Raw genomic sequence first — 15761 nt, 5'->3', positions numbered from 1 at the left:
TTTCGTTTTATAAAAAATTAATTTATTTTATTTTTTTGGCTGCGTTGGGTCTTCGTTGTTGCATGCGGGCTTTCTCTAGTTGCGGCAAGTGGGGTTACTCTTCGTTGTGGTGCATGGGCTTCTCATTGCAGTGGCTTCTCTTGTTGCAGAGCACAGACTCTAGGCGTGTGGGATTCAGTAGTTGTGGCACGTGAGCTCCAGTAGTTGTGGCATGTGGGCTCAGTAGTTGTGGCTCACGGGCTCCAGAGCGCAGGCTCAGTAATTGTGGCACACGGGCTTAGCTGCTCCGTGGCATGTGAGATATTCCCAGACCAGAGACCGAACCTGTGTTCCCTGCATTGGCAGGCGGATTCTTAACCACTGCACCACCAGGGAAGTCCTCTTATTTCTAACTTAATGCTGTTGGAGACAGAAAACATACTCTGTTTGCATTCAGCCCTCTGAAACTTACTGAGACTTAAAAGACCCAGTATATGATATTTATATATGACTGTTCCATATGTACTTGGGAATATGTATTTTGCATTTGTTGGGTGTAGCACTCTATAAATGTCAATTAGGTCAAGATGGTTAATCGTATTGTTCAAATTGTATAGAGCCTTCTGATTTTCTTGTTGTACTATCATTTATTGAGAGAATGCAGTAAAGTTTCCAGCTACAATTGTGGGTTCATATATTTCTCCGTCTAGCTGTGTCTATTTTGGCTTCAAGTATTTGGCAGCTTTGTTAATAAGTGTATACACATTTAATACTGTTATGTTTTCTTGATAAATTAGCCGTTTTATCATTACCAAAAAAAAAAAAAAGATTTAGTCTCCAGTAACACTCCAGGTTTATATTTTCTAAAAGAAAGCCACAAAAGCTTTTTTATGCTTATTGTTTGCATGGTATATGCTTTTAATTTCTATTCGTTTGTGACTTTACGTTTCGAGTATGCTTCTTGAAATAACATTCAGTTAGTTGGGTCTTGCTTTTTTATCCATCTGTCAATCTCTGTCTTATTCTCTAAACTTTTGGTAGATCTTTGGTTCCTAATCAAAAACAAAATAACAGCTGGATGGAGGAGAAATATAACCCATTACATTTTCTAAGTTCTCATGTATCCCAACATCGTCTAAGTTCTCATGGAGCTCATGAAGGTATATTCAATACTGGAATATACAGGACTTAAAGAATTTCTTAGGTCAGCAATTCTAAAACTTTCTCTTTTAACCTAAAACTACGTAAGTATACAAAGACCCTTTTCCCAATGATGTTTACCTTAGAGCTAAAGAAAAAGGAGGTGATAATAAACAAGAAAGCAACATATACAAATCACTTATCATATATTTTGTAAGAAAATAATATATGCTTATGCATATGATTTTATTACAAAATAACATTCAATAAACATAAAAGTAATCTAGTCTTTTTTTATTATACCTACCTTGATGGTAAGTTACAAATTATATGACTAGCCAAATTATATTTATAGCCAACAAACATCAACAGTGAGTTTCACCATGCAAGCAAATCTGGGGAAATTATATATACATTTGTGTTAGTGTAACCACAGAGTGTGAATGTTTCATTTTTGAACCACAATGCCTATGTGGTTATATACTTAAAGGTTAGGTACTTAAAGTCTAATTTTGGAAAATTAGAGACCAAAAGATATGCAAATGTGCATTACTATACCATCAATGCACAGACAAGTAAACTGATGCTATAAAACTAATTTATCATTCAATAGCTAGAATGTTATCATTACTATTTAAGAGCTAAGACAGCAGCTCTAACCAAACAACAGCCAATCAAAAACATGATTTGACTGACAAAGTGTTCTTTCCCTAAATTTCAAATTTTTCAAATACCCATATATGCATAAGTACGGTGGAGCTCTGCAACATTACCATACATTGAATAGCAGCCAGACCTCTTAGTAGAATACTGAACTAGACTCCTCAAGTTCTAAAAAGGTTTTCATTTTCATTTATAAATCCCAAAGTTTTAGTAATCCTTAATATATAATTGATAAGTGGTTGGTCCTAATGTAAAATACAAGCAAATGAGACTCAATTTTTAACAATCAAGGAAAGAATTTCCACTACAGAACAATTCACAACCCAATAGGACCACACTATCACTGCTTTAGGGAACTGGCCTTAATAGATTAAAATCACTTTTATTCACAGCAATCATTGGTAATGTTAAGTATTTAAATAACTAAGAGGTTTTCATGCATATTTTAAACTTCTAAAAATTTTGTAGTGTATGTTGGTTTAATCCCATCATCACTAACATAATATTAGTGATACCTATCAGGTACTGGGTATTCTCTTAGGCTGCTTTCATTATAATAATATTTCTAATCCTGAAACAACCATGTGGATATTAATACCTCCTCTGACAATGAGAAAATGAGTAACTTGCACAAACAACTAGACAGTGATACAATCAGAATCTGAACTCAGATTTTTTTCATAGGAATATAAAAGTAGAGCAGGTTAATAGAAATATCACAAAATCAGAATTCAATTTTACCCTACAAAGTAAATGAAATATACAAATGAGACACAATACACACTATAACTTGTATATTTAAACTGATGAGACTTCCTCCATTAGCTTATTGACAAGTTTACCTTAGATTTAAAACCACAAGAAAGCAAAGCTCCTGTGATTTAATTCCGTAAGTATTTAACTACCCATTTGTTGACTATTCCTTTTTAGTATGCCCTCCGAAACACAATTAGCAATTTATATTTTTAAATAATAAATTCATAAGAATACAATTTTAATGTTTACTTTTCAAGTGAACTTTAATTGCCAGTAAATGAGATAAAAAATAATGAACATTTTATTTTCTTTAACTTGTAACCACTACCTTAAAGCCTCCAAACACTTCAGCCCACATTTACCTCTTCTGTCTCTAAATGCCTGTTTTTAATTACATTCGATTTCAGTCTTTTTTTTTTTATATATATACCAAAGACCCTGGTGGAATGTTGAACATATGGCAATCATTCAAATCTTCGCTCAAGGATTTGACCAAGGCACTAGAGTTCTTAAAAAGTATCATCTTGTGTGCAGTCCCACTTAAGTTTGGGGTAATTTTACCACATATAAAATCCCATAAGTAAATTTTACGACCAAAAATGTCATTACAATCAATTTTGGTAATGATGGTTACACAGATAGACGTGAAAGTGAGTTCCCAGTTCCAGAAACCCTCCAGAGGTTCATCTACAATTTATGATATTGTTACTTTGTGAAATTGCATCCAAAGTTTCAATTAATGGAACTATACGAGTGGATAGGTATAAGCAAATTTTTAGAACGAGCAACTTGTTAACTATCTAGATCCCTACAGTCTCATTAAAAAAAAAAAGAATATTTATCACTTTATAGGATTCTAAACAAAGGGGTAGGACTCTAGACTCTTCTCCCCTCCCCGGTATTCATTCATGTATATGAGTTATTCCCACATTGGCCACTCATAAATAAAAGACTAACTAAATCAGTAAAGCACCTATTTTATAGGTCACTCTCCAAAACTTAACAGATATGCTTGCAATATTCAGCAGTGTCCATTTTCTTTCCAGCCTGAAGCAGTAACTCATATTAATATCACTAGACAGTAGCAAATCAACAATTTTTGACCCTATATTCTCGATCCACATTGTACATCATGACCAAATACAAACATATATACGGATATCTAAAACAGAGATAGATGCACACACAGATAACTAAAATTAAATTTTCATGAAACCATATTTAACCTTACTACGACCGCTGTTTTCTAATTATTTTCTATTCCATTCCTTTTGTTGTTGTTGTTGTTTAATGCTGGCTGTGATCTACCATGGGATTTCAAACAATGGTCTACATGTTCCATACTCTTAACTTTGCCACACCAAATAATCTATATATAGAGAAAAAAAATTGCGAAGCACTATAGGGAAGCATGTGGTAGACCGAATTATTGGTCCCTGTTTTTCACTCCTGTGTAATTGAATTATATACCCACATGCCTAACATGGCCTCATGGTGGGCATAATGTATTTTTCCACCCCTTGACTTGGGCTTGGCCAAGTAACTTACTTTAGGGATATTAATGGACATGACACAAGAAAACTTAAAATATGCCTCTGTGGCTGGATGTTCAACGATCAACTGTGAGAAGAATATTTCCCAGGTACCTTTTCAACCTAGGTCCCACAATGAGACAACTGCAACAGACTTGAACTTGGCACCAGCTTGAAGAAGAGCCTCTCCAGTTGGCCCACAGACACATGAGCAAGAAATAAATAATGCATTTATTTATAAGGCATTTATATAATAAACCTATGCCCTGAGATTTTATAAGTTTGTTACACAGCAGCAGCTAATAAACAGTATGAGGTATGACTTATTTTGGATCAAAAGGTACATGACCCAGGATTTTCTATAACTATCCAAACCTATCCTAAGGACACAGTCTATGAGAAAGTTTTCCCCCTAAGACCCTGCTTTCCCAAAAGCTAACAAGTTTTGAGGTAAAATAAACAAGCAAAACCTCAGAACAGAAAAAAATTATTCAAATACCTTCTTTGTGCACGAGTAGTGTACACAAACACATACACACACAGAAAAAAAAAAGGTTTTAAAAAATAGAATATTTCTTCTAAGGTGGGAAAATTTCACTCAATACTCTTTACAGCAAAGACTCTTCTAGTAGGACATTAAAAATAATTCACTCTAAAATTGAGACATTCTTTTAAAGAAAAAGTATCTCCAAGTTAATTTGTCTAGAATAATCTCCTTGATATGATCCTACCTTATTCTTGGAGTATGTCAAGGAGTTTTCTAAAATGAAAAAAAGAAAAGAATATTATTACTTAAATGCTGTTTGTGAATTATTATGCAAACAAATAGTATAAATATCAAGCCAGTAATAAATTACTTTAATAGTTCCAGAAGATATAATTTCTACATGAATAACATAGCAAATATTTAAAAATTTTATCCTTACAGTATGATTCCAAAATTCTCAACCCAACACACATACCAGAGCCAAAGAGGTAAAACCAACCTAATTTCCCCAGAATCATCTGTGCGGACCCCCAAGTGTCTACTAACTGCTGTAAATTCATCCACGGCTGCCTCAGAATAGCTTGGGTTCCAGAAACTCATCTTAAGAATACAGTGAGAGTACTCTATACTACCTTTTCATGTGTTAGCCTTATGAAGTAAGCATTTATATTTGAAGAGCTAGCAAACAAAACATACAACAAAGGGGCAAAAAGGAAGACTTTAGATTATCTGGACAACCATTCTCTAACCAGACAAAAAGCAAAACAGCTTTTTCGTTCTTGCTTTCTGCTTCAAGAATCACAAGAACGTTTTTTACTGGTCTATTTACAAATTTTTCTGGCAAATAGTAAACAGTCTCCTTTTCTCAGCAATTTGAAAAATTCAAGAAAAATGTTCTTGCTGCAAAATAAAGTCTTAAAGTGCTCTTCCGCCATAATATAAAAAACCAATCAATACTACTAAGAGGTCTTATCAAGAGGTACTTTGCTCTTCTCAGAGCAGTCAAAAGAGCAAATCAAAAGAGCAGGCAATAATTTAAGTCAGCTACAAAGTTGTGAAAAATCTAGGGAAGTAATTAAACTTCAATCATCTAGCTGCCCTGAGGCTCACTCTCTCCTTTCTCTGCCATTCTTCCCCTGTTGTCTTGGCTACCAACACGCACTCCTCAAATCTTACAGGGGTTGATTTCTTAGTTGAAGCACACTTGTTCAACACAAAAGAGGCTGTGGTTAAGTCATGATTTTCCATCTGACACAGTGAACATGAACTGCAGCCCATCCCTGGTCTGCCTCACTCTGGCCAAAGAGAAATGACCTCCATCGTATTTCTCACCTTCCTGTGTTCTAATTTAAAGCCATATTTTCAAGTAAGTATTGAAAGCTGATCAATTTTAGAAGGTACTAGGGCAGCACTGTTCAATAGAAATATAATGCAAGCCCAAATGCGAACCACATATGTACCTTAACATTTTCTAGTAGCCATATTAGAGTAAAAGAAACAGATAAAAGTAATGTTAATATATGTTAACCCAATAGATCCAAAATATTATTTCAACATACAATGAATATAAACAATTATTAATGAGATACCTTTACATTCATATAAAGCCTTTGAAATCCAGAGTATATTTTCTAGTTCTGCACATTCAATTCAGGCTAATCATATTTCAAGTGTTCAAGAGCCACATGTGGCTATTGGCTACAGTATGGGACAGTGCAGATTTTTAGTCTAATAATCTTTCCTAGGGATCACTAGATACCTGTTATTATTCTTTCATGAACTGCATAAGAGATTAAAAGATTGAAGGATGCTGAATATAAAAATGGATCTCCTTCACTGAAGTGAAAATTTCAAAGGAAGGGCTTATAGAAGTATAGAGATTTTTCTCTAGAAAGTAGGCTGCAACCATAATCTAAGGTAAAACTGATGCATTTCAGGAGCCAGAGAAGGTAATTCTTTGCACAGATGCAGAATTAAGTAATAGTTTCTTTTTCTATAGAATCAGTTTTAGCGCTGGAAGGATTCAAAGTGAGATTTCAAAGATCATGAAACTGAGATTAAGTGACTTGATCGTGATACGCAAGCGCTATTGTCACTATCAGTACTGAGAAAAATATTCATTCAGAGTTAAATGTTTATTCGTTTTTAATTATCATTTTTCGAAAAACATTACCTATCCTGTGTGTCCTTTGTGCACCTACATAGGTATCAAAAATTCGCTGCAATTCACATTTTCCAGTCATCTGTCGTAAGAGCCATTTCATCCAAAATCGAAAGAAGTGCCCATAGAAGAACTCCCACAAAGAAATAAACATTTTTTTCCTGGAGAAGGAAATATATGACAGGTTTAACGACCTTAAATTGGATTTAGAAAAAGAGAAAAAATAAGTTTATCCAACTCATCAAATCCCAAATTATATTAATAGATATAATGTTGTTCCATTGTGTCTATTTTGTAGTAGTGTTTAGGCATCTAAGACAATAATGCCAGGTGTAATATATTCCACTTAGATTAATTAAATGATACTGGCCAAACGGTTAATTTATCATTTTAAACAATTAACTGTAAAAATCAAACTACTTACTTAGATTCAAGCTCTCAGTTCACTATTTAATTTCTTATTCTTTGAGAATAGGGCTCAACAGTTCAAGAACAAAAGGACCCCACCTAAAGCAACAATTAAATCAAATATACCATATATCAGAATTGTTTGTATAAAGAATGTCTTCTTAACCCCTGTGGATAATCCCAGTTACAGCTGTCCCACAGTCAGGTGATGGCAGCAGATAAAAACACTACATATGGCTTACAAATGAAGTACACAAACTGAACACGAAGTAGATCACACCGTGGCTAATTGTTGATTTTCCATTCAACAGGTGAACGGCAGAAATACTAAGAAGAGTAATAGACTACACCCTCAATAAAACTGAATCTTTATGCCATAAGAAAAATCTTCGGCTCCTAAATGAAGCGGGGTCGGGGAAATGTAAGCCAGGAGGAGTTACTTAAAAACAAAAATGCTCATCTCTTTCCTGCCTTAAACATTCCCACAGATAGATCATCTCCCGAGGGACTGTCAAATTCGAGATCCCCGCAGGTCAGTGCAGAATCAGTGCACAGAGACTGGCTGAACTGTGATTTTAAAATGATTCCATCTGGTCCGCGCTCATCAGGACAAAAGAAGCCGAACTGCCAAGCGGAGGGAACGCCAGCCTCAAGGCGCCTGAGCTCCCCAGCCCTCGGGGAGCCGCTGCGCAGCCGAGCCCCCCTCCCGGAGCCTGGCACAGCCCAGCTCGCGCCCTGCCCGCGAGTGGGAGGGAACCGCTCGCACAAAGCCCCGCCGGCCCGGCAGCCCCGCGGGACTTTCCGTAGGACGCCGCGGGGCTCGCGCGCCTTCAGCGCAGCCGCACCCAAGCTGCACCGGGCGAGAGGAAAAGAAACAGCAGCCACCTCACGGGAACGGGAAGAACTAGGAGGAGCTGGAGCTGCCTCGGTTTCCCCGACTGCAAACTGCCGGCAACGGAAACGACGCTACTCGCGGTACGCTCCCTGCAAGCACCGCGACCCGGAAGTCGGGGAGCGAAGCGGCGGGAACGCCTTTCCCGGCACACTGCCCGGCCCCGCCCCGCCGCCCTCTCCGATTGGCCCGAGCTCCACCAATCGCTATCTCTGAAAGGATGTCGAGCTGGGCTGGCCCGCCGCGCGTGCTCGGATTCTAGGGACGCCCGACGGTTTCCCTGGCAACCACTACCTTGAGGCACGCCCCGCGCCAAAGATCGGTCTTCGGCAGAGCGGCTCCGCACATTTTTCTCGCCTTAAATTTCAGGTCTTCTGCGCAAGCTGAAACGGTGTACTACTCCTAGATTCCAAGCACGGGAGAAGCGATGTGCTTTGTGTAACTTTCATACCGCCAGGGTTACAAAAGTGCTTTCACCTGCATTTAATCTTAATTCTGTGAAGTAACTAGTAACAGTCCCACTTTACGGATGAGGAAACAGAATTTACGTTGAATGACTTGCCCATGGCTACTACGTGGCAGATACGGAGAGCCCTGTACGTTGAGTAAAGAAGTTTAGACTTTGTCCTGTAATGATAAACATCTAATAGTACATGGAACATTTATTCCTTAGCTGGTTTTTTCTTGAAAAAGTAACTTATGCACATGACTTTTTAAAAAAATCCAACCTCAAACAGTACATTCATTAACTCAAGTATCTGTTGATTGGCCGTTGATGCACCAGGCAGTGTTCTAAGAGGGAGTCATGCATTAAATAAATGCAAATATTTAGTATGTCAAGTGGTACTAAAGGGGTATTAGGGAAGGGAGGGAGAGTTTCTACATACAGTGTAGACAGGGGAGTCTCCGTGTTAAGGTGACATTTGACCAGTGTTCGGAATGAAGTAAAGGAGTGAGAGTATCTGGAGGAAGAGTATTCCAGACACTAGAAATGCAAGTGCAAAGACATACTTCATAAGGTGGAGGAATAGCAGGAAGGGCAGTATGCCTGGAGGAGAAAGAACAAGGGGAGAGTAAACTACAAGTACAAAGGACAATTTACACGGAAAAATAACTTCCACCCACCCATGCACAACTCCTGGTCCCTCAGCCCCCTTTCTCGAAAGCAACCAGTATTAGTTGCTTATTTGTACCTTCAGGGACATTCTGTGCAAATATATATATATATACCACCTCCAACCCCTTGTTAGCACAAACTGAAGCAGCAGTACACACTTTTCCACACCTCAACCAACGTTTTTTTAAAAGGTGCTAATTGTAAAACGCTAGACGTGTGAGAAAGGTGCATAAGCCATCATCCCTGACCCATAGAAGCAACTAACTTGGTAATGAAACCTGGACATATACTATAATAATGAAACAGACTCGGATCTTGAAAGGAGCTTAAAGATCATCTCAATGAATATTTTTTATTGTACATAAAAAGATTCAGAAAGGCAAAGTACACAGCCAAATTGGCAAATTAAGAACTAGAAACAAACCTATATTTCAGGTGTCTATTATTACACAAAACCTTCATAGAATAGAAAGTGAGATAATTCTGTAATACAATTATAAAATCCTTTTACCTTTTCAATGTGCTACACTGAGAGTTGGGGGTGGTGGTGCAGAGAGGAACCCTTCTGCTGGTCTCCATGCTGCCTGTTGGCCCACTTCTATCCATGTTTTTCTCCAAGAGAGGAGAATGCTCACCTGTTTGGTCAGAACCTGAGAAGTTGGTTGAACTGCATTTATTGGAAGCAGGATCACTGTCTATTAAAATGTCAGGTGCATATTGATTTCCTCTTCTCTCTTCCACGAATTCATTTGCATATAACTAGCAGATACAATAAACCAGTCCTGTGCCTCAGGGAAGATTGGCCTCCTATCTTTCTCATTTTATTGTCTTTCTCCTTTGTGGCTGGCTAAATGGTGGTTAGATCCTAAGGTTAGAATTCTGGCTTCAAGGAGAAAGTGGGACCTACTTAGGTCTCTGAACTAAATTGTGTGCTTCTACCAGGCCTTATTAGATACACCTACAAGGAGGAAAGAGGCTATGGTGTAATGGAGTTTGGTTATATTTTTGTGTAGTACTGAGGAATCTCTGCTTTTCTTGGATTCTCAGACTAAACAACAAAGGCACTGTTGATTTTAGAAACTGCTTAATGGATAGAGTTGTTTGGTATGACTGTTAATCAACAATTTGTTACAGTGTTTGCGGTTTGATCCATGGAGGACCCAAATAAAATATCAAGCCCTCTTGTGGAGTGTGTGAAGTCTGGAATGCAGCGAGTTTATACGGAGAAGGAAAACTGTATACTCCTTTCACTAACAGTGAAATGGATTACTTCTGCAGAAGCATTAAAAATGTTATGGACAGTGGCAACTCCGACTGGTTTTATGATGATTTGTGCTGCACTTTCCTGAAACTAAGTTAGACACTGTGCTTAGGGGGAACCCCTCGTGTATGGATTCCCCATATAATATTTTTTTAATGGAAGGACAAGGAAATACACAGAATGCCAAGGCAAATTTGTTCTCACAGCTACTAGTAATGGGGTTTACCAATGAAAAGAAAATTTAAGCTATGCAAAATTAAGCTAATGGGCTGGGGTGAAGATATTAACCAGAACAAAGGAAATAACCATTGAATCAGGTAGAACTACTTATATGATTGTTTTTAAAAAACAAAGGGGGAGGGGGAGTAAAGAAGCAAGAATTTTGACAGATTCCCTACAGAGGGTTTGGTGGCACATTAACAACAGCTGGTAGCAGGGAAAACTATTCAGGCTCCTGTGTCGGCCTCACCTAAGTTAATCTATCAGATCTGTCCCAGTTATCCCAGCCTGGATGAGTTTAGGGATAAGGGTGCTGAAATAGGGAAATAAGGTGCATTTAGCACAGGGAAGTTATTTTAATTCATCATTAGGGCTGTGGTAGAAAAGGACAACTAACTTGAGTGTCAAGAAATCATCAGTTGGGGCTTCCCTGGTGGCGCAGTGGTTGAGAGTCCGCCTGCCGATGCAGGAGACACGGGTTCGTGCCCCGGTCTGGGAGGATCCCACATGCCGCGGAGCGGCTGGGCCCGTGAGCCATGACCACTGAGCCTGTGCGTCCGGAGCCTGTGCTCCACAACGGGAGAGGCCACAACAGTGAGAGGCCCGCGTTCAGCAAAAAAAAAAAAAAAAAAGAAATCATCAACTGACCCCTGTTAGGATGTCCAAGACTGTATGATATAGTTTATGTTGAGCGGCAGAGGACAGTGGAAAACCTCTGGGGGATTATCTAACAATAATGCAAAATGTACTATAATATCATCAGGGGAATGGAAGGGCAATATTAAGGTATGAAAATTGAAGTTTGCAGCAAATGAAAATGTTATGGTAGGCAGCACCAGAATCGTGATGAAGCTGAAGCTGGAAAAATAAGAAAGTAGGAACTACCCAGTGCCTCCTTTTATCTGAATCTGTAATTACAGTGGATGTGATGAAGTTCCTTGTCACTACCAGCTTAAAGCCAAATGTCTTTTAAGACACAGAGAAGTCTGCCCTTTATGGATTTTTAATTAGACACGTAAAATGGGAGCCCTGAAGATTGCTCAGACCTTCCTTTGGAGTAAATATCAGGCAGTGTCAGATTGGGGAAGGACACAGGAAATCTCACCTCTCATTAGTAAACAATGGGGGCAGAATCTTCACTAATGCTTTCTATTAATCCTCTGTGGCCCAGGAGAAAAGACCCACGGGAATAACTGTTAGCCATCATGATTTGAACAAGGTAGTTACCATGACTTAAATTAGTGTCTGTTCTGCCAAGCACTGTAGAAACTGCCTAAGACATTCAACAAGCTAACGTTCAACAAGCTAAACAAGCTGCTTTTGTGATAGATTCAACTATGCTACCTTCTTCTTCTTTTCTTTAAATTTACTTAACTATAGTTGATTTACAATATGGTGTTAATTTCAGGTGTACAGCTTCAGAGTCTTTTCCATTATAGGTTATTATTCAATATGGTTCCATGGGCTATACAGTAAATCCTTGTTGTTTATCTATTTTATATATAGTGGTATGTATCTATTAATCCCAGACTCCTAATTTATTCCCCCTCCCCTTTCCCCTTTGGTAAACATAAATGTGTCTTCTATGTCTGTGAGTCTGTTTCTGTTTTGCAACTAAGTTGATTTGTATTTTTTTTTTTAGATTCCACATATAAGTGATATATGATATTTGCCTTTCTCTGTCTGATTTACTTCACTTAGTGTGATCATCTCTAGGTCCATCCATGTTGCTGAAGATGGCATTAGTTCATTCTTTTTTATGGCTAAGTCATATTCCATTGTCTATATGGGCCACATGTTCTTTATCCATTCATCTGTCCTTGGACATTAGGTTACTTCCATGTCTTGGCTATTGTAAATAGTGCTGCTATGAACATTGGGGTGCATGTAACTTTTTTTTCCTGACTTTTCTGGATATATGCCCAGGAGTGGAATTGCTGGATCATATGGTAGTTCTATTTTTAGTTTTTTAAGGAACCTCCAGACTATTTTGCATAGTGGCTGCACCAATTAACATTTCCACCAACAGTGTGGGAGGGTTCCCTTTTCAGCTATGCTATCTTCTTGATCTCGCTCTCAGAGTGAGATCGGTTTGCTTGTGCATGAGAAGGAATGTGTAATATATTTATGGTCCTTCTCCAAGGACATCTGACCTCTCCAGCTCACTGCTACAATTTGGTGAGAGCGGACTTAGACATGATCACCATCAAAATTAATTCATTATACTGATTACATTATGATCATTCCCCACCTTGGGAGGAGAAACTCAGGAGATTTGAGAGCTGTCATGGCACGTATGACTAGCTGAATCAATCTAGTTAAGATTTAAAGCTTATTTTTTAGATTTCCTTCCCATTTAGGTCACCACAGATCATTGAGTAGAGTTCCCTGTGCTATACAGTAGGTTTTCATTAGTTACCTATTTTATACATAGAAGTGTACATATGAAGGGATATCTATCTGTATACGTATAACTGATTCACTTTGCTGTACAGCACAAACTAACACAACATTGTAAAGCAATTACACTCCAATAAAAATTAATAAAAAAATAGGACACATACACATTGGTAAGCAAAACAATGCTTGGAAAATAAAGAAGATGGTAGACTAAATAAAAAAGATTTAGAGCTTAGTGAAATCAGTGAAATTTCTAAAAATAACTTTGGGCCACCAGAGGTGTTTTATAAATGGTAAACAATAAATTACTCCCCCTCCAGGACTCTGTCAATAAAAAGGAGACACAACACCTTACAGGAATATTTGGCAAGCTACGAAAAATATGTAATGGGTAGTGGCCCAAGGATTCTGCTGAGACCCTACTATTCTCACACATTCATACATAATTTTACAAGTTTCTGACACCACAATACATGCAAATTGGAGGCTTTGAATGAAATATAATACTGCCACCTCGTGGCGACCACTGGGATTTTGGGACTCAAAAGGTTCCTGATGAGAGGCGGAGTCAAGATGGCTGTGTGGAAAGACACGGAGTTAGCATCTCCCCACAACTAGGGCGCCTGATGGCCGCTGGTGGGAGACTCTGAAGCCCAAGAAGAGGGGAGGAACCCCAAAGTGAACCGGCGGCTTGCGGGACCTTGGTTCACGAGCCCAGGGTCAGGCCGAAGCTCCTGTGGTGGGAGCTCTGAGTCCAAACCACTGGATTAACAGAGAACCTCAGACCCCAGGGAATATTCATCAGAGTGGGGTCTCACGGAGTTCCTCATCTCAGCACCAAAACCCAGCTCTACCCAATAGCTTACAAACCCCAGTGTTGGAAGCCTCAGGCCAAACAACTGGTAAGATGGGGACACAATCCCACTCATTAAAAAAAAAAAAAAAAAAAAATGAAACGGCAAAAAAATATGTCACAGATGAAGAAGCAAGGTTAAAACCTACAAGACCAAATAAATGAAGAGAAAATAGGCAATCTACCTGAAAAAGTATTCAGAGTAACGATAGTAAAGATGATCCAGAATCTTGGAAATAAAGTGGAGGCATGGATTGAGAAAATACAAGAAATGTTTAACAAAGATCTAGAAGAACAAAAGAAGAAAGAGATGAACAACACAATAAATGAAATAAAAAGTACACTAGAAGGAATCAACAGAAGAATAACTGACAGAAGAACAAATGTGAGCTGGAAGACAAAATGGTGGAAATAACTGCGGAGGAGCAGAATAAAGTGAAAAGCATTGAAGACAATCTCAGAGACCACTGGGACAACACTAAACGCACCAACATTCAAATTATAGGGGTCCCAGAAGAAGAAGAGAAAAAGAAAGGGTCTGAGAAAATATTTGAAGAGATTATAGTTGAAAACTTCCCTAAAATGGGAAAGGAAATAGTCACCCAAGTCCAGGAAGCACAGAGTACCATACAGGATAAACCCTAGGAAAAACACACCAAGACACATATTAATCAAACTAACAAAAATTAGATTCAAAGAAAAAATATTAAAATCAGGAAGGGAAAAACAAAAAATAACATACAAAGGAATTCCTATAAGGTTATCAGCTGATTTTGCAGCGGAAACTCTGTAGGCCAGAAGGGAGTGGCAGGATATACTTAAAGTGATGAAACAGATAAACCTACAACCAAGATTACTCTACCCAGCCAGGATCTCATTCGATGGAGAAGTCAAAAGCTTTTCAGACAAGCAAAAGCTAAGGGAATTCAGCACCACCAAACCAACTTTACAACAAATGCTAAAGAAACTTCTCTAAGCGGGAAACACAAGAGAAGAAAAAGACCCACAAAACAAACCCAAAACAATTAAGAAAATGGTAATAGGAACATATGTATCAATAATAACCTTGAATGTAAATGGATTAAATGCCCCAACCAAAAGACACAGACTGGCTGAATAGACAAAGAAACAAGACCCATATATATGCTGTCTACAAGACCCACTTCAGGCCTAGGGACACATACAGACTGAAAGTGAGGGGATGGAAAAAGCTATTCCATGCAAATGGAAATCAAAAGAAAGCTGGAGTAGCGATTCTCATATCAGATAAAATAGACTTTAAAATAAAGAATGCTACAAGAGACAAGGAAGGACACTACATAGTGATCAAGGGATCAATCCAAGAAGAAGATATAACAATTATAAACATATGCATCCAACATAGGAGCACCTTAATACATAAGGCAACTGCTAACAGCTAGAAAAGAGGAAATTGACAGTAACACAATAATAGTGGGGGACTTTAACACCTCACTTACACCAATGGACAGATCATCCAAACAGAAAGTTAATAAGAAAACACAAGCTTTATTATTATTATTATATATATATATTTTTTGCGGTACGCCGCCTCTCACTGTTGTGGCCTCTCCCGTTGCAGAGCACAGGCTCCGGACGTGCAGGCTCAGCGGCCATGGCTCACGGGCCCAGTCACTGCACAGCATGTGGGATCTTCCCGGACTGGGGCACGAACCCGTGTCCCCTGCATTGGCAGGTGGACTCTCAACCACTGTGCCACCAGGGAAGCCCTGGATCTAAGACTCTTGATGCAATTACAAAGTGTTTCTACGACCAAGGAGTTTGTCACACAAAGCCTGGGTGTTTTGAATAAATTAATCATTCTTCTATGCTTAGCATCATGGCCTCCTTGGGTTTTCCAACAGAGATCAACTA

The 15761-nt window shown here is 38.5% G+C and overlaps 1 protein-coding gene across 1 annotated transcript in view; it reads right to left on the bottom strand.

The window, feature by feature from the left end:
• Positions 1 to 8116, bottom strand: part of ELMOD2 (ELMO domain containing 2) — a 28358-nt gene extending 20242 nt beyond the window's left edge. Inside the window, exons 1-4 of the mRNA XM_081243858.1 lie at positions 8012 to 8116; positions 7143 to 7225; positions 6731 to 6879; positions 4802 to 4830 (exon numbers count right to left, since the gene is read on the bottom strand). Of these exons, the coding sequence (XP_081099984.1) occupies positions 4802 to 4830; positions 6731 to 6872 (171 nt within the window). The 5' untranslated portion in view covers positions 6873 to 6879; positions 7143 to 7225; positions 8012 to 8116. The remainder of the gene's footprint in view (positions 1 to 4801; positions 4831 to 6730; positions 6880 to 7142; positions 7226 to 8011) is intronic.
• Positions 8117 to 15761: the final 7645 nt, after the last annotated feature.

Source organism: Mesoplodon bidens (genome assembly GCF_964165515.1).
Source record: "Mesoplodon bidens genome assembly, chromosome: 1".
In the NCBI taxonomy this organism is placed as follows: Eukaryota; Metazoa; Chordata; class Mammalia; order Artiodactyla; family Ziphiidae; genus Mesoplodon; species Mesoplodon bidens.
Note: the sequence above shows the minus strand (reverse complement) of the source record. Positions and strands in the feature narration are given on the sequence as shown.